The sequence below is a fragment of the Pteropus alecto genome, unplaced genomic scaffold (genome assembly GCF_000325575.1).
Source record: "Pteropus alecto unplaced genomic scaffold, ASM32557v1 scaffold57, whole genome shotgun sequence".
NCBI lineage: Eukaryota > Metazoa > Chordata > Mammalia > Chiroptera > Pteropodidae > Pteropus > Pteropus alecto.
In genome coordinates this window covers 6394961-6414114 of record NW_006442508.1, presented here as the reverse complement: position 1 = coordinate 6414114, position 19154 = coordinate 6394961, and the positions used below count along the sequence as shown (strand labels likewise).

Below are 19154 nucleotides of genomic sequence, written 5' to 3'. Positions count from 1 at the left end.
TAGTCTTGTTACACTTTGTCCATAAGACTTTCCATCTGGCCATCAACCCTCCTTATCCACATAATCTCTGTGAAGCCCTCAGAGTCTTTAAATGGAGAAGTAGTCCTGGAGCTGTTTTAATATTTCACACCAATTCTTACTGCTAATCTATTTGCATGCATACCATTTCCTAGAAAAATAATTAAATTTAATTTGAATAATAACTCTTAATAAGGCCTGGAGTCTTCAGGCAGCCCAGGCTGTTCCGATACTATACTTGCTCATTCACTCTCACGTCTGGGAAAGTGGCAGTGAGGAAACAGGGGGCCTTTCTCTTGCATTCCTCAAAACCTGCCCAAACCCATCCTTGGAATGGAAGGCTTTGTAAGGCCCTCTTGCTCCATCTTGCCCCTCTGAGCTCCTAGCATTTGTCCAAAGATACTATCCTAGCCTGTTCATACTAGTACAGCTATCAGAACGTGTGCCTTTCTTCCTGTGAAGATTGTGGAGTATGTCTGTAGTAGAAACTTTATTTTTTATTATTTTTACATTTTAGGTGCCTAGGATAGTTCTGACACTTCCCCTCCACCCCCCCCCCCGCCTTCTTTCCTTCCTTCATTCTGGCACTGTCCTAGGTGCTGACTTTGAGATCAAGAAGTATAGTCTCATTTCTCAAAAGTCTCCAAATTGTGTGTGTGTGTATGTGCGTGCGTGCGTGCGTGCGCGCGCGCGCACGCACATGCGCGCACATGGGGAGAGGCAAGTAAGTAAAGAACACAGTAAAGAGCAATGAGCGTATGGTAAGAACATGCCTAAAATGCTATGGCACTCAGCAGAAATTCATACTGAGAGTGGGATGGGGAGAGTGGTTGGCCAGGAAGGTTTCCTGGAAGAGGTGTTTATACTGAGTCCTATAAGCCAACGAGGATTTAGCTTGGTGGAGAGGATGGGAAAGGAACATCCCAGGCAGCAGGTGCTATGTGCACCTGGCAGCTAGAACCATAACTGCATTTGAGGGCTGATTACAAGTATGTCAAGAAAAGAAAGGGATAAGAGAGAAGCTAACAGTGCCCACAAAAGCATATGATTATTAAACTATCTGATGTCGCCAAGGAAATACTGCTGATGGGATAGTCACAGGCAATCAGCCTGGAAAGTTAAGGTGTGACTGGAGTAGGAAATAACACGGGATGCCAACCTAATGGGTTAAGATTTTATTTCTTTGGCAATGGATAGCTAACAGATCTTAGCCTCCTCTGGCCTTGAAATCTTATAGTCATATTTAAATCTGTTGATCAACAATAAAATATAGAAAAAAATCATTTAATTGCCTACTTAGCCAAATTCATTGTTCTTTTTTAATGGCTGTGAAGATGAGGAATATACTAGTTTAGAAGTAATGAATACATCGGAAGAAGAAAACAAAGTAAAGTAAGTGAAAGGAATCATGAAATAGAGTCACTTTCAGGTTAAGTTGAGCCAAAGGAAAAAATGAGAAAGACTTTCTAAAACATAGGCCACATATACAGAAATGAATCTTGGTTTAGCATCTCCATCAACCAAATTATATATCTTTCAATAGCAATGCATTGTAGCCTTAGCTACTTTAAAGAGAAGTATACAATAGACTTCAATTTTATAAGTTTTTAAGGAATCGTTTTGTATGCAATATTAATATATATGTGTGTGTATGTGTTTTCTTGTTAGGTCAATGTGAACCAATTACTTTGGAACTTTGCATGAATTTGCCCTACAACCATACATATTATCCAAATTACCTTGGCCACAGGACTCAAAAGGAAGCCTCCATTAGCTGGGAGTCCTCTCTGTTCCCTGCGCTTGTTCAAACCAACTGTTACAAATACCTCATGTTCTTTGCTTGCACCATCTTGGTACCAAAGTGTGATGTGAATACAAGCCAGCGTATCCCCCCTTGCAGGTAATATGATGAGATCTCCCTAAGAAGCTAAGGAGCTCTGTATTTAACAAATTACATATTTAAAAGGTAAAAAAGGAGGGATTCTAAGAGAATACTTGAGTGAGAACTCATTCTTGAAGTACTAAACAATGGAGGTATGAACTGTCTTTGGTAATAGGTCATGTACTTTAATCAAATAAAATCATATGTATGTCAATTTGGTTGATCGAGAAGAGTTTTTAAAAAATGCGAGTTAGCAGAAGACAAGATAGTTTCTGCCTCTTTCTCTGGAACATTGATGTGATTAAAATGTTGCCTTCTGATAGCTCTCAGAAGTTAGAGACATTACACAAGGAGTGGCCTGAAGAAGACATAACACCAGTGCCACAGATTGGACAGGGAATAGACATTGCTGATGAAATTATACCCGCTTGAATGAAATAAGAGACAGTGTATCAAAAGTGTGGCTCGGACTTAAGATATGAGTGATATCCTATGAGTTAAGAGCATTACTATGGAGTCCACTGTCTGATTCTAGCTCTGGCTCTTCTCTACCTGCGATGTAGCCCGAGACAAATTTCTCAGTCTCTCCCAGCCTCCGTTCCTTTACTTGTAAAATAAGGATAGTAATGGTTGTTGGGTTAGGTTGTTTTGAGATTAAATGAATATGCATAAATGTAATGTACCTTCGATTGATTTTAAGCCCTGAGTAAATAGTACCTCTGATGATAGGCCAGGAATACAACCGTTAGTGGCAGTTTGGCCCTTCTCCTATGACATGTGTCAGAGAACATGCATGTACGAGATGGCCCTCTCGGAGGTGGGTTGCTGCTTTCTCTCCCTAGTGCTGTTTTCCATCAAGGAGTGAACCTACAGATGTGCTTGTCTACATGTGAGTGGTAATTATGGAAACCATATGCTGGGATCAGAAGTCACTTAGAGGTTTAAGAAAAAGCAATAATATCAATATAGTGGACAGATGGGAAAACAATAAATTATATACCGACTATCAAGTGGATAACAAGGTAGGGGGCACCTATAGAGTTGGGACAGGAAACAATAAAATTTCAAAATGACTCGGGGAACTGAACAGTTTGTACAACTAGAGAGAGTAAAACAATGTTGGCATGTGCAAATGTCATTCTGAAAATTTCTTTTAAATCTCTTTAAAAGTATCGTTAATAAAATATCTATCAATTCTATGTTAAAAAGTTATTTTTAAATTTTATTCTACTTTTGCTGAGGTCAATGATTATGAATAATTGCTGTTAATAGTACTTAACAATTTCTTGTCTTTGACTTTCTTTTCGTATGTATTTTAAAATTTCACTAATGCAGTATCCTCTAGAACAAATTTACATTTACAGATAATTCATAATTTCAGGGCTTAAGTTTCATATTATAATGCCTAAGCTGAGACTGATCCTGAAATGTTTTTCAGTCAACATTTTCACGAGCTTCTTTTAGATACTTTGGTTCTGTTTCTTAGGTTTACACATACACACACATCTTTCATTGTCAGGGCCAACAAAATGAATTGAACATTTTGATATTTATTTATAAGAAAAATTTTATTATGAAGCAATACATAGTTCTTTTGTCAAGTCTGTTTATTGATCTTAAAATTAGTTTTTAAGTTATGAGTTGGACAACGCTAACATTACCAAGCCCTTACTATGTGCTGAATAAAGTACTTCTGCCCTCTCGTCCTCAAAATTACCTTTTGAGGTGGCCTCTATGGTCAGGGCGCCATCTATAGCTGAGCACCACACAGGTAATGGTAAGAACAGCGCCTCCTGCAGTTGTAGTGCTACATATTGTACTATTTCCATTTTATAGAAAAAGAAAGGAAGTGGTAGAACCAGGCACTATACACTCTTCTATATAAATTAAGTATTATACAATTAATTTAAAATATCAGCAGCAATTGAGTTACATACTTTAAAAAATAAATCTACAACAAAAATATTCAGTCCAACAGAAAGTTATTGAACACTATTGAACTTCTCATTTTTGCAAAACTAATATGGGAAAGCCATGGCTTTGTCTTCTCTCCAAATCTCTAGGCCAAACCAGCATCGAGTTATGTTCTGTCTTGTCATGACTTAAATCTAGACAGAGCCTTCTTTGAAACTTACCCATTTGATTGCTAATCATTCCCTACCTTGTGGAAATTAGCTTATAATTTAAATTTCAAAACTTTTGAGAAATTAGTATGTATTTGAAAAGAAATAAGAAATTTGCCTAAGAACTTTAGTTACATCTACTTTAAAAAACTATTTAATTAATTTCTTGGTATTATATTGAAGCAAAACCATGTCCCCTCCTTCTCCTCCCACACCCCTTAGAAAGTAAAGACATCTTTCATGAGACATGTTGATACTTCAGCAGTTTAAAAATATTCTGGGTACAAATGAGAACACACATGAAAGCACCTAGCACAATGCTTAGTATATCTTTTCTTTAAAAACAAACTATTTTAATGAACTTGAGCTCAACAAAGATGAGTTTGGGAGAAGTACCAAGCTTTTCAACAACATTGAACTAAGTTGTAGAAATGAAGGTAATGAAAACCTTAGATAAACCAGGTTGGCGCATGCAATGGCTCACGTGGCTGGTCACTGGAGAGAGAGACCTCTGAGGCTGAGATTCCATGACTGTAGGTGGTAGACTATCCACACTGATGTTGGGGATTTCCCTGCTTGGAACGAAAATGTTAGAGAATGTGTCTGTCTGAAAAACGAAAGAGAAAAAATGAGAAAAGCAAACCACAGAAGGGAATCTGTGTTCTGAATGTTGTTTAGGGTACAAACCTACAACTAGTAGACAAATAGGTCCTAGAGATCTAATGCATAGTATAGTGAATATAGACAACGGTACTGTATTGTAGTCATCAAACTTACTAAGAGTCTGGATCTTAATTATTCCAACCACACACAAAAAATGTTAATTTTGTGTCGTGCTAGAGGTATGCTAACTACAACTACAACAGCAATCTTATTATAGTATATAAATGTATCAAATCAACATGTTTTATGCCTTAAATTTACATAACGTTATATATTTCAAGAGAAAACAGAACAATCATCTACTTCTGTTTCTGCGATGAAGTTTCTTTTGTTGAAAGTATGTTGCTGGAATGTGTTCCCTTTGTAGAGATATTACTTGCTTTGGTTTCCCAAATACCTACTATGTTTCTGCACATCTACATATTTTGGTATACACACTCACACACACACTCTCATACACTCACACACACTCGCATACACATTCACACATACACACACACACACAGTCTCTCTCTCTCACACACACACACACTACACATACACATACACATACACAGTATTAAAACCCGGCAGATTCCTAACACAGGTCTCAGATGTAGCTATTTCTTCTTCTAATGTTTTGTTTTTCTTGTTCTCTTAGAGCACTGTGTGAGCAGTCCAAAGAACGCTGTGAATCTGTTCTCGGGATCGTGGGCCTACAGTGGCCTGAAGGCACAGATTGCAATCAGTTTCCAGAGGAAAATTCAGACAATCAAACCTGCTTAATGCCTAATGAAGATGTGGAAGGTTAATTTTTAAATTAATCTGAGTGGGGTATCTAACATGGATTAAAAATCAGCTACCTTTTTTGAAGTCTCTCCATAGCCGTTGTTGTTGTTTTTCTTTTTTTCTATTTAGTTGCCAATCAGACTGCACAGGTGAGTGAATCTACGAATTTGATTGCTTTGAAGAATTTGGTACTCACCTGTTGGACATTGTTTTCGTTTTAAAAATAAATTGCAGAGATGAATTTAATATTCCAGGATTCAACCACACTTCATTTTAACCACATTTAACTCACAGAGCTCGTTATATATGGGTGCTGCTTTTATACCAGGGGTCCTGAAGGTAACGATCAGGCCTTGGCTCCTTCATGTGCAAAGCGTTCGGAGAACTTGGTAGTACAGGATCTTCAGGTAGAGAGATGGAGTCAGGGACCTGCCTGCCAGGTGGAAAGACTGGGATAGAAAACAATTTTGGTACATTAAGGGCGGCCGGCTAGTTAGAAGCATTGACTCCACAGGACATTTTAGGCTCTGTCAATTGTTAGGTCCTCCATTCTGGAAGATAGTTAATTACCAGAACAGCTGATCTGAAGAGATGATGCCACAGGTGAAGGGGGAAGATGCTGATAAGCAGATAGAAGAAAGCATGTTTACTTTGGCTGGTTCAGCGTCTCAGAGAAACATCTTTACCTTCGGCAATAGCTCCTCAACAGCACCCCAAACTTAAATAGATAAATTAGCTAATGGTTCTGAGTTTTCTGTGTACTGACAGTAATATGACTCATTGCTTTTAAACAGAATGTTCACCTAGTCATTTCAAGTGTGGCTCAGGACGGTGTGTCCTGGCTTCCAGAAGGTGTAATGGCGAACCTGACTGTGATGATGACAGTGATGAAGAAAACTGTGGTATGTATGTGAGATGGCACTTTTCCTGAATGTACACTAATAAGTGGTTAGGGTAAGGGAGTGTGTTAAAAAATGTCAGCTGTTCACTAATGGTTGTAAGTAGTGATTACAATTGAATGCTAATATATTTTCCTCTTAAATTATCAAATGGCAAGACATGAATTGATATTTCTTCTGTTAACTCTATTGATTTTCCCTAAATTACACTTCTGTTTAAACCTTGATGATATATGTACAAACTCTTCATAAAAGAAGAAGCACTTCATTAATATAAGGAATTATTTTTATTATTAGAGATTATAAAGCTGTTGTCATCTGTTTTAAAGTCAGAAAAATAGTATCTTTGCATATCATTCCCATGTTGTTAGATAGGCGTCTATATACACACAGACAGAGTTCAGGCTCTAACATACAAATTTAATTGGGATTTATTTTCATGCCCTCTCTGATTTTGTCTCTGTTGGCAAAGGATAAAACTCTTCCTGACATTACTGCCATTAAGCTCCAAAGTCACCAGTGGAAAGGCCAGAAGTGCCAATAGTAATTTAAGTGGAGCTAATTTTCATTTTGTTTCTCTGCAAGCTTTTGTGCTTGTAACCTCAGAATGTGTCAGGGCATAGAAAACAGACAATGCTCTTACTAAACAATATTCTGGAGTAAAGCATTTTCTGCTAAATATATTGACACTTTTTGCCATCAAAAATACATAAAAGCAATACATCTTTTAAAATCATTTTATTCTTTTGGCCTTTTAGGCATAAAATATTTTTTTTCTTCCCAAAATAAATTTTCCATAGTAAGCATTGCCCTTCTGGTCTAGATAAAATGTCACAAGCAATCAACTGAAATCCTATCAGCTGCTATAAATATGGACGAGTGCTTCTTCTAGAAAGCTAGTGCTGTCAGAATAATGGTAAAATGACCAGGGAGGAACATACAGTATTTCGAGAAGCTACTGTTGTTTGCTCATTTGTGGTCTTTATGTAGAGAAATAAAGACTCATTGAATATCCTTTATATAAGTGATTTATTAAGAATCTATTAGATTTATTTGCTGAACAATGACTTTGATGGGTTATGATATTCTGAGATGCAATTTAAAATGGATTATTTTAGATGATTCAAAGAGGTTACATGGTACTATGTTGCGGGGTGAGGCTAGACCTAAGTTTGAAGTAAGGGACTAAATATTTAAGAAATGTAAAAGATTAGTTTTTTTTTTTTTTAAAAAAAAAAAGCCTTACCAAGACTAAAAGTTCTGAGTTATAGAATATATTCTGCAAAAAATAAGAAAATAAAAATTTCAAAACACTATAGGATTTAAATGACCCTAAAATATGAGGTTTCTAGTTAACTAATGAGTTTTCACCCATGCTTTAATCACACAATCAAAGGCACACCAGAATGACACAATAAGTTGTCTAATCCCTAACAGACACTCAAAATATTGATGGCACTACTGAGAGTTCTAGTTAAGGAAAGTTAAAAGCGGGTAGGGAATTAATACATTTGGAGTTATAATAATTGCTACAATAGTATTAAGTTATGAGAAAACTCTCATTACCTTTTCTAAAGCAACTAATAATAGAAAATTTACATACATTTCCCTTTGGGAGGCATGCACACATTTGAATGCACATGTCTGATGCTCTGCGAGGACGTGACTCTCAAAATCATATAAGGGAGTCACATGGAGGAAGGCTTAAAGGAGGACTATTGGGAAATCATCTAGTTTCCACTTTGCCTACTTGGTTCATTTGTCTGTTTCCATGGGCCTGTATGGGCATAGCATCGGTCGTGCAAAAATGTCAGTTCCCGTGAAGCTAGGTTTTGCCTCAAGCTTCTTGTTTTTCTGATTTATTCTGTCCATTGTTGAGTTGAAAGCATTTAAATGCTTGGGTTTTACTGAATAATGTGACAATTAACTATTCACTCTTACACATCTGCAGTTTTCCCAGAACTTCTAACATTATTGGGTTTTCTCCTCAAAGCAAGACTTATTTAATTTAGTTACAAAATAATTGATGTTTTGGAAATCTGCCTTGTATCTCTTTGGCACATCTGCAGCAGGAAAACATAGTTACCAAGGCATACCATTAATAAATACACTTTTAAAATACATGCATTAGAATTTAGCAATGAACAATGTTCTGAAGTCTGCTCTTGTAAATTTTTGTTGTTGACGCTTTCATTGTGTAATTGCTAATGTAAACAACAATTGAAATTGTTGTCAGTATTAGAAATGTTTCAACAAATGTTTGGAAGTATGCAAATCTGAACACAACAATACAGAATTGCTTCATGGGAGGGAAGCCTAAAAGATGGGAATGGTTTGTAGACAGCGTTCTGTCAGAACAGAAGCCCTTCATTGTCTTAAAGGTTGACGGTTGTTAACTGAACATATACCATATAGATGGAGATGTCTGTAAAACTAGCGACTTGATGAAACAAGTTGATTTTCAATCTAATATTTTGGAAGTATTGATATTTAAGCAAAAAAGGCAAAGATCTGGGCAAAGAAATAAATGAGAATGACATAAGAGAAAGGAGGCCTAAGGAAAAGAACAATGGGGTTCTATTTCTGAGCTTTGCTTTCATTGCTATAGAGTTTGTGACATTGAAGTTAGTTCATGCTAAGCCTATGCCCACAATTTGTGTATGCTACCAGCAGGAGCAAGGTGGTGCCTGGGCTGTCATGTGAACAGCACATCTTCTCAATGGGGCAGTTAAATGAGAATATGGATAAAACAGTTTCTTTATACCTACTGTAGAAATAAAACCCTTTATCACATGAATACAGCATCACAATTACTAATTGATCACATTCTACATAAAAGCATATACTCCATAAGGAGAAAGATTGACAATACAAATGTCCAAATGTAGTAAGTGCATTTTTGTTTATCTTCAAATAATTAAAAAGCATCTTGTCATCTACCTTTGATCTCTTCTTGGACTCAAATAAAATAAAAACTTCAACCTGATCTTTTTTTGGAGTCAAACCCCTTTAGGCTGTATTTAAAGCCTCTGGCTCTGATATCTGTGGATTTTACAGCTTGATTTTAAGTTTTCCAAAGGCTTTTCTATTCATTTGGACACTTTAATAGTATTTGTGTAATTTCTTGCAAAGAAAGGCTTAATTGGCTTTTTTTATAGCACTCCAAATAGCCAAGCTCCACGACTTTATATCCCTTTGTCTCTTTGCTTATAGAAGACATTGACTCCTTGCTCTGTGATTAGTAGAAGACAGAGCGAGAGTCATTGTGTCATATCACGTGCTTTCAGGATGAATTTTCAGGATTGATCTCTAATCACACAATAGGGTTTAATTTTTCCATGTTAACAGAGAGACATTCTCATTCCCTTTAGATATTTTGCTACTTGGTTAACTCTTTGCTATCTTAACTGGTGTCTTGGGCAGGCAGCCCAGAATGACAGAGTGCTCGCATAGACTTGGACTTGGATTTAAATCGTGACTCAGCACTTAGAGGCTACGTGACTTTTGGCCAGTCACTTAACTTTTCTGGGCCTTGGTTACCTCACTTGTGAAATGTGGAGAACACTCACTTTAACCCCCGAAGCTTGGAATGCTTATAACATGCCCGAATAGTCCTACCTGTCATGGTGCTAGGAAATCCAGGAGGCGATGCCCTTCGAAGGTCACCCCAGGGATTTCCCTTGAGGGAGGGAGTCCTGTCTGCCTTGTCCCTGCCTCTGACAGACCAAGGTCTTTTATACGGCAGAAGACAGCTGACCGACATGTCATGCCCAAAACATGAGCTGGGTAAAATCTCTGGTTCGCATAGCAAACATGGGCAGCAGGGAGGTGCCACATCCTGGAGGAGGCACTTATTTTGGGGTGGATGTCCCCATCTCCAGTATTACAGTCACTGAGGGGGGTCCCCAGCCTGCAGTTTAAAGCTCTTTGTGTTTCTTCATCCTCTTTATAGGATACTAGGCCAACACATTGAAGAGGATAGTTGGCACCAAAAGATGAGGTCAGGAATTAGGAGGACTCCTGAGACTTTTTAGTGGGTGCTCTAGGACTCCTGGAGCTGCTGCCCCTGATGGTCAGGCCCAGAGTTCAGTGCTGTCACTCTTAGAGCCTGGGGCTCCATTGCCCAGGGTCTCAAGCTCTGGAGGGGACTTCATACCTACTAGGCCTGAGCCTCACTTCAAGGCTCCTGTGATCTGCTCTAAGGTCACTCCCACGGCCACTTCCTGGGGCACATGCCAGTCCAAGATGGGTAGATCCAGACTGTTCCAACCTCTGCCAACCCTGGAACTCAGAATCACTTTGACCTCTTCCTCTTGTAACCAGCTCCTCCTGAAGATATTTTTTAATTTCATGCAGCTCAAATTAGCAAACCTAATAAGTAGGCCTACTTAACCTATAAGAAGTATAAGAAGCATCTGCCTTAAGGTGGTTTGTTGCTTCTACCTATGATAACAACTTTTTTCGTAGAGAAAAAAGGTGCCCCAGTTCAGTTGGGAATTGCCTCTGGCAGGGAGGCCTGCTTCACAGAGTTTTTATGCAAATGAGAGCTAGAGTAAGCTAAGAACCCAGCAGAAAGCTTAGCATACCTAAGGTGGCAAACCATCCCAGTTTGCATGGGAATGAGGGTGGTTCTTAGCATGAGGAATGTTTAGTGCTCAAACCTAGAAAGTCCCGGGCAAACCAGGGTGTGTTGGTCACTTTAGCAACACTCTTTGGCCTTGATGAGTAATCGTTGTCATTATATCTGCATCGGGTGGTTGTTATTCTGACGTCAATAATTATTACCTACAGTGACTTTAAACATCTCAACCCATCCATACCTGTTTTTAATTTTTAATGAAATCATACCCTTTCCTTTAAAGCATACATTTAAAACATAATTACACCAAAAATGTCACTTTAAAGAGAAGGTGGTTTTGTCACAAAATAATACTATCATCCATGTGACTAATGTCTTGACCTGAAAATCCTACTTCATTTGTGCTCATCATAACTCCACAAAGAAGATATTAGGCCACACAAACTTTTAATTAGAAAAGAGAAGATACAGAAGAGTAAATTAGTGCTTATAGAGCACTCATTTAATCTTTTTGCAACCTTGTGTAGCAGATATTATTATTACCATTTAAAAGATAGGAAACTGAGGTTCAGAGAAGTGAAGTAACTCATCCAAAGTTATACAGCTAGTGAGATTGGAGCTAGGATTCAAATACAGTTGTCCGGCTCTAAAGCTGTGCTTCCCTCGCTTCTTTCCCTTCTATATAATGCAGATTGTCATTTTAGGAAGGATTACAACTCAAGATTTGCACCTGGATTCCAACTGGATCTCTCTTGCAAAGGCTGGATTTGGAGCAGTTTATTTACTTTCTTTAAATCTCAGCTTCTTCACTTATAAAATGGTGATCGTAATACTGACATTGTGGTGTTCTTGTAAAAATTTAAACTCATATCTAGAATGTGGGTTTATAGTGAGTAATAAATATCTTTAATTATTGTCATTATTATCCATCTACTTTTCTTTCATCATCTCATTCCAAATATCCAAGTTCTGTGTACTCTAAGGCAGGGTACCTTGTCTGTGAAGTCAGAAAGACGCATGCTATTTTCTCTCATCCTCTACTACCATGTGGTGGGGTTTGTGCTGAGAGAAGGCAGCCCCTAGAGCTCTTTCTTGAATTCCCTTGCTCTCTGGTGGAACCAGCATCTGTGCCATTTGGTAGGAGCTGGGCATTGGAGGGCAGACTTCAGGCTCTTTCCTTGATCTCCAGGGACCTCAGGGACTATCATTGTCAGAACATTCAGGTGATGTCTGTATCCTCTGATAGCTGAAAACTCCAAATAATATCCTCATGAATTCCTAGAGTAGATGTCCTTGGGCCTAAGACCATTCCAAATGCACAGCAAATAAAGGACTCTTACTATTTATTTCCTATATTTTTGAATGATGAAACACTGTAAAACTAATTAAATCTCATAGTATAAATTTCCTTCTTGGTGACTTATTTTGATAATTGTTTTCAATAAAAATTTTGGAAAAGCAGATTTTTTTTCTTATAATAGATTCCACGACACCTGAGCCAATCATCTGTGAAATTTCTCTGAATTATTTGTACTAGGTCAGATAAGAAATACCATTTTTTAAAGAAACTTTTTTTTTTTTTTTGATCATTGCTTTGCATATCACTCGTTTTGAACTAAAAGATCTTTCCCTGGGAATGAGAGAGACTTTTTATTCCTTACATGAAATGAAGTTTCTTTTAAATACACATGTGTTGAAGGCCTGCCAAGTGCTAGTTGTTATTCTAGGTAAGGGTGTGAAGGGTACCCAAAGATGAATGGCATGTGGTCTCTTCCTTTATGTACCTCACAGCCTGGTAAGGGCCATGGATCCAACTGCAGTGACAAAAACACATTAGACTTTTGGCATATTTTAGCAGACATATGAGCCATGCTGCATTTGATTCAAATGGCATTTAAGATCATCGCAATTGCTTCTATTTCATAGGCAAATTACAGTTCAAGCTTATTGTCTTGATCTGGTGCAAATCGTGTTCTTTTCCATATTAATTGATAGTTTCTAACCTCACATCTTTGGCTATATTACTAGAGTAAGTAATGGCTTTCATACCTGGCTCTTAAACTAGTTTTGTAGGTGTTTGACATAGGAGGAGCCTCTTTTGCTAAATATACATTTGTTGACTGAAATTACATTTTAGATAATAAATACATATACCACTAGGTTTTGGCATATTTGCTTAAAAGCTTAACTTACCATTTTATAGATGAGTTTTAATGTGTTGGCAAATTGACTCAGAAAGCAAAAGGAACAGCTGAACATGAATGTTAATATATAATTGCTTTTTCATTTTTTTCTCCATTTCCCATTTGTCATTTTTGATCTTCTTTTAGGAGAGCTACACTATTTATATTGCAGTATGGAGATTATCAAGTATTTCTACTTAAATTATCTTTTTCATAGTGTACAGGAGTCAAAACTCTAAGAAAATAAATCACGCCTTTATGTTATAATTTTTCTACATTGCTTGATCGAATTCATCTTTATTTTCGCCTCCACATCTATTGCAAATGACTTTTTCTTCTGTTTCCAGGCTGTAAAGAAAGAAATCTTTGGGAATGTCCAACCGATAAACAGTGTTTACAGCACACGGTTGTCTGTGATGGGTTCCCAGACTGCTCTGATCACATGGATGAAAAAAACTGCTGTAAGTACTTACATGAATTTGTCAGCACAACCTTTTATTTTAAACACTAGTTACCTCTCATTTTGAATATGAGCTAGAAATTTGGAAGTATGTATCAAAAGCTTTTAGTATGTTCAGATCTTTTGACCGAAACTCCACTTGTAAGAATATGCCAAGAAAATAGTCAAACATATATTAAATATATGCACAAAGATATTATCCTAGCATTATTTATAAAACAGAAAAAATAAAATACCACAAATATCCAAAAAATAGGGAACATAAAATCCAACCATAAAATGAAATAATATGCAACCATTAAAAATCAAATTTGAAGAATAATTTCCCCTAGTTTCATTATATATCATTAGGTGAATAAAACAAAATATAAAGTATTACATGTACTATCATCCTGGTTTTGAAAGAACATTTACCTACATATGGAAAAAGGTCAGAAGGGAAGGTCATAATAAAAAGTTTACAATTATAACCCCTGGGTTGTGGGATTATTAAGTTTCTGTGCTTTGCTATCTTTTCTACCTTTTCCAAATGAATGGCCACTACTTTTAAATTAGTAAAAAATACATATCTCTTGAGATGTTTTACCTACTAGTTACAGAATGCCCAACTAAAACCAACTTGAACAGTGAAGACATTTATTATCTTTTATTACCATTTGTATCATATATGACATATTATCATAGTGAAAGCCAAACGTAGGGGAGCTTCTTGAGGCTGGGTGCAGGAGTTCGGCACCTCTTTTTTGATTGATTCTGTTAGGCTTGACCTTAGGCTAGCTCCCACAAGGGTCAAAGGTGGCTCCCCAAAGCACCTGGGGTGCTTTTCTCCCTTGATCATATCCAGTGGGAAGGAGTGAGAACCTTGCCCTCATCTCTCGAACATCAATTATGTATTCGCTCAGATTAGCTAGCTTTGAGCAGGGTCCTAGCTAGCAGTCAGGATCCTTTGAGTGGATTAGAAAAGACAACATTTAGACAGCTGAAATGCAAAAAGAAGCACTTCTTAGAGAACCAATTAGAAAAAGAGGCTGATTTCTCCAGGCTGCCTCTGTCCCAGGCCAACACATGGCCTGGCCAGCAGGGTTTGGGCAGGAACTATATTGCAAAGCACAACACACAAAACCATAGACCAAGACCTTGATCTCGGATCACATGTTTACTCTTGGACTAATAACTGTACTCGGAACAAAACAATCGTAGTCAGAAAAATGCAATGTCCCACTTAAAGAAATCAGAACCTCTGGAGCTAGGGATGGGATGAGGGGAGTTGCTGAACAAAATCAGATTTCCTTAAAAAAGGAGGAAGAAAGGAGATAGATGCTTTGTAGGCAATCAAGGAGTTTTACTATGATTTTTAAAAGCCCAAGAAAGAATTAGGATGTGACTCAGAGAGTCATTTAATAGTAGAGATGTAAAAATAAATAAACATTATCCATATATGTGGACATTGCTGGTTTTCATCCTATGGTGACCAGTGTGCTCATCCCCACTGTTCTGTGAGTGACACTTCGGATTTTAACCTTGTTTTTTAATCTGTGGTATTTCTGCTGCTCTGGGTATCACTTTTTCAATCATTTCGTTAGAATTAGAGAATCTAATTCTCTTGGAGAAAGTTCTGTTTAAATGTTTGTTATTTGTATGGATCGACATCTATGAAATGAGATTTTACCAATTCTGTTATTCAATACCTGTTTGGAAGCCTCAGTGACCTCATCTTTTCTTCCTTCCATGGTCCTATGGGCCAATGATCATGTACATGCTAGTGATAATCACATGTATCTGTAAAATGTTTCTGTCTTCTTGTTTCTTGTTCCTTGAACCAGCATTTTGCCAAGATGATGAACTAGAATGTGCAAACCACGAGTGTGTGTCACGTGACCAGTGGTGTGATGGTGAAGCCAACTGCTTAGACAGTTCAGACGAATGGGACTGTGGTAAACTCCTTGTTTCTACCATCTGCTGTGCCTCTAGTGCCTGTCAGACATTTAAGCTAAATGAATCCTAAATGAGTTCATGGATTTTACTAACCAAGTCTATCTATTTTGCTTTACTATTGTAACAGCTGACAGTAGTGCTTCGTATGTGTTATTTCCAACTCATAGAAAATTTCCCTCAAGTTATTTCTCTATTCGTAATGTCTACATTGTGTAAAAACATTTGGGTTCAAATCGTTATGACCTTGCAACTGCCAGAATATAATTTTTAAATTTATCACCCAGCTTCAACAAAGATTAGCATGCTGTCATTCTTGTATTATTGACACTCCCTGGAATAGGATGTTAAAGTGGCCCTTCTGTCTTTCCTATCTTCAGGCTCCACATCCCAATGGGACTTCCAACTATTACTCCCTTAAATGGATGGGACTTAAAAGCATCTCCCATTATTATCTCTGATGTTGCGGTTTATAATTTTGAGTTTGATTAATTCTGTCATCCCACATTCATCACTCTTCCATTCACTCACCTCTTATTTCAGTCTTTTGCATTATCTGGCCAAATCATAGTTATCATGTGTTGTCATTAATTGCTCACAAATGACCTGTGGTTTAATAAGTACAGAGGATGTTCTTTTATAAAATAGGAATTATAAAATATTGATTCCTATGTGCATTCTAGAAGGAAATGATATAGAGTTACAACTAGCTCCTTATAATTATGCAAATAAACCCATGGGAATGGACCCTGTCTCTAGCCATCTTCTAAGTAAATATAAGTTAAGGACTGCCTGTCTCTTCACTAGAGTCTACAGTTCTCTGAAGGCAGAGAACATTTCTAGTTCACTTTTTAGTCCTCCACCACACTGAGAGCAGTGATTTGCACAGGGTAGGTATTCACCAAATGGTTCTTAACTAAAATAAGTAAAAATGAATACATGCAAGTGAAGCAGAGGCATGTAAATTTATCATTTAGTTTCATGAGAGGAAATGTTTTTAATTAGGGTTTTTTCTCTCTTTTTTTTTTTCAGTGTCCCTCTCTAAAAATGTGGACTCCTTTTCATTCCTGACTGTTTACAGATCTGCCACAGAACACCTCGTGTGTGGGGATGGCTGGCAGGAGACCTTGAGTCAGCTGGCCTGCAAGCAGATGGGTTTAGGGTAAGGTCAGTAGTTTGTAGCACTGATGAGTTTCCCAGAGGGCTTCATGAAACTTGGCAATAATAGCTTCCTTATGAGAGCAGAGTGAGTGAGTGCTCACAACAGAGCCCTCTACAGCAGGGGAAATGAATCAGTTGAGGGGACCACATTTAACTACAGGCACCTGCTCTGAAGAGTCTGGGTTGAAAGCCTGCCTTGATGAAACCTCTTAAAAGTAAATGAAGTAATTGCATTTTAAGTACTTCTGAAATGAAATGCTTTCATATTTATAAAGCAGTAAGATAGTTTTCTCTGAGGAAACTGGATGGGAAAATTTTGCAATTTTCCCCCAGAGATTATTGAAAATTCCTTCTTAAGCAATACCCGTTTTTAAAAAATAAATTGTGAAAAAAAGCTTGAAGTTGCTGGTATTTCAATTTACCCTGTGTAATGCAGAAAATGTAGATCAAGAATTAGTTCATCATTTTAGAATGAAAATATACTCACTCTGGCTTTGATACAAACACACTGAAGTAGATACTTTGAAAATTGGGTACTTGCTATTTTGTGGGGTTTTTTTCCAGTTCTACCAGGGATGGTAGAATAATAAATGAAGAGTCTTAGAATATATATGTGTGTATATACATATATTTTTTCTTTTATCTCAGATGTATGTGAGATTTGAGGGAAATTTAGAAATGAGAAAAATAAAATATAAAGGAGTTATATAATTTTAGAATAAAAAAATAAAATAAATAGCATTTCCCATGATTTTACTGAACAAACTTAAAACAATTTTACAGTGATGAGTCATTCAATTATGAGATCTCAACTAATAGCATTTTTGTTATCCCAGTTTGAAGAATTATGTAAATCCCAATGTCTTCAGTTTATTTTCCCATGTAAAAACCACATCTTTGGAAAATTGGGTAACTGATGTTAATCTATAATAAAAGAACTTTAAACTTACCAAAATAGAAAAATTATATTTGCCAAGATCCATTAAATTATACTTGATTTTCACAACTTCATTTTGTCTATATGAAATGGAATATGATTTGATCAGAGATAAATAAAAGCTTTTTATATGTGCTTTATTTTCCTCTTACCAAGACACAATGTTATTTTTTAATATGAAAACTTGATTACATAATGACAGATGATTCCACTGAGAGTTCTAAAGGAAAGTCAGAACTACAAAGATTTTAAAACAAAATAAAATTCCTTTGACAAGCCACTCTTTTTCTACTGTAAATAGAAGGGATTTCATTTAAATATTCTACTTTATATTTTTTTCTAATTTTTTGCATGTTGGATTTTTTTTATTGTGGTAAAATACACATAACATAACCATTTAATCATTTTTAAAAAGGATACAATTCAGTGGTATTTAGTATATTCACAATATTGTGCCTAATGTTTTTATGCATCCATCCATATATCAGTACTTCATTCCTGTTTATGGCTGAATAATATTCCATCGTAGTACTATACCACATTTAAAAAATCTGTTGATTCATTTATAGACATTTTGGTGGTTTCTTCTCTTGGCTATTTTGTGTGCATATTGCATTTTAAAAATTAATCTTTTTATTTCATTTGTTCCATATCCTTGACATAGTGAAAAAATGTCATTTTAATATTTTAGATATTTCTAGATATTTGCAATCTAAATTTACATTTAAATTTAAAAAAAAATAACTTTATTTCACAGAAGGGCTAGGAAAATCTGAGAGCACAGTATGGTTGGAAAACCATAACCATGAGGGACTACATTAATGGATAAGTAGTGATGTCTTCCAAGGAACTGAGTGGGAAAGGTAATCCTAGTATTTTTGTACTTTTTGATTGCCTCCAAGTTTACTCTTCAGTTTACTTGTGTGGCTTTAAGATGATGGACAAGATGAGACCAAGTTTCTGCTGAGGGGATAGCCCACTTAGGAGTTGGTCTGTTAGTAATGTCCCTGGAGTGCTAGTTCACAATCCTGCCACTGATGCCTCTAATTAACTTGAAGTACTCCTGTGCCTTTGAGTTATTGTCTCTAGATTTAAAGTCTCTAATAGGAGGGTCTGTCTGGCCATGACTAGTCATTGACCTGCATCCCAGTTGTCAGAGGAAGGGCCAGGGGGTAGTTGTCCTCTTCAGCCTCTGGAGTGAAGCTGGCCTTCCTTTGTATCTTCGAACATTCTCTGCATTAGAAATTTGAAGTTTATAGAACAACCCCAACTAATTCAATTCAGTATCTCCTTCCTATTATTTTTTGATTATCTGCTTATGGGCCTTGTTCTGGAATAGGCATTATGTGGAAGATGCAAAAGTGAATCAGATAGTGGGGAAGACATATGAACAAACAAGCAAGAACAGAAAGTTAGAAAAAAAATTCAGACTTGTTATCATCTGAGAATTGCTCATTTATAGCATAGCACATGGCATTCCTATTAAAATTATATAAGGAAAATACTCAACTCTAATATTACCTTGAGAGTCTAATATAAATTCATTAAT

The 19154-nt window shown here is 36.7% G+C and overlaps 1 protein-coding gene across 3 annotated transcripts in view; it reads left to right on the top strand.

Moving 5' to 3' along the window:
* Positions 1 to 19154, top strand: part of CORIN (corin, serine peptidase) — a 207960-nt gene that overhangs the window by 155956 nt on the left and 32850 nt on the right. For all 3 annotated transcript variants that reach the window (XM_006922480.2, XM_006922478.2, XM_006922479.2), the window contains 6 exons: positions 1687 to 1918; positions 5327 to 5472; positions 6249 to 6356; positions 13463 to 13576; positions 15399 to 15509; positions 16540 to 16669. In XM_006922480.2, the coding sequence (XP_006922542.1) occupies positions 1687 to 1918; positions 5327 to 5472; positions 6249 to 6356; positions 13463 to 13576; positions 15399 to 15509; positions 16540 to 16669 (841 nt within the window). The remainder of the gene's footprint in view (positions 1 to 1686; positions 1919 to 5326; positions 5473 to 6248; positions 6357 to 13462; positions 13577 to 15398; positions 15510 to 16539; positions 16670 to 19154) is intronic.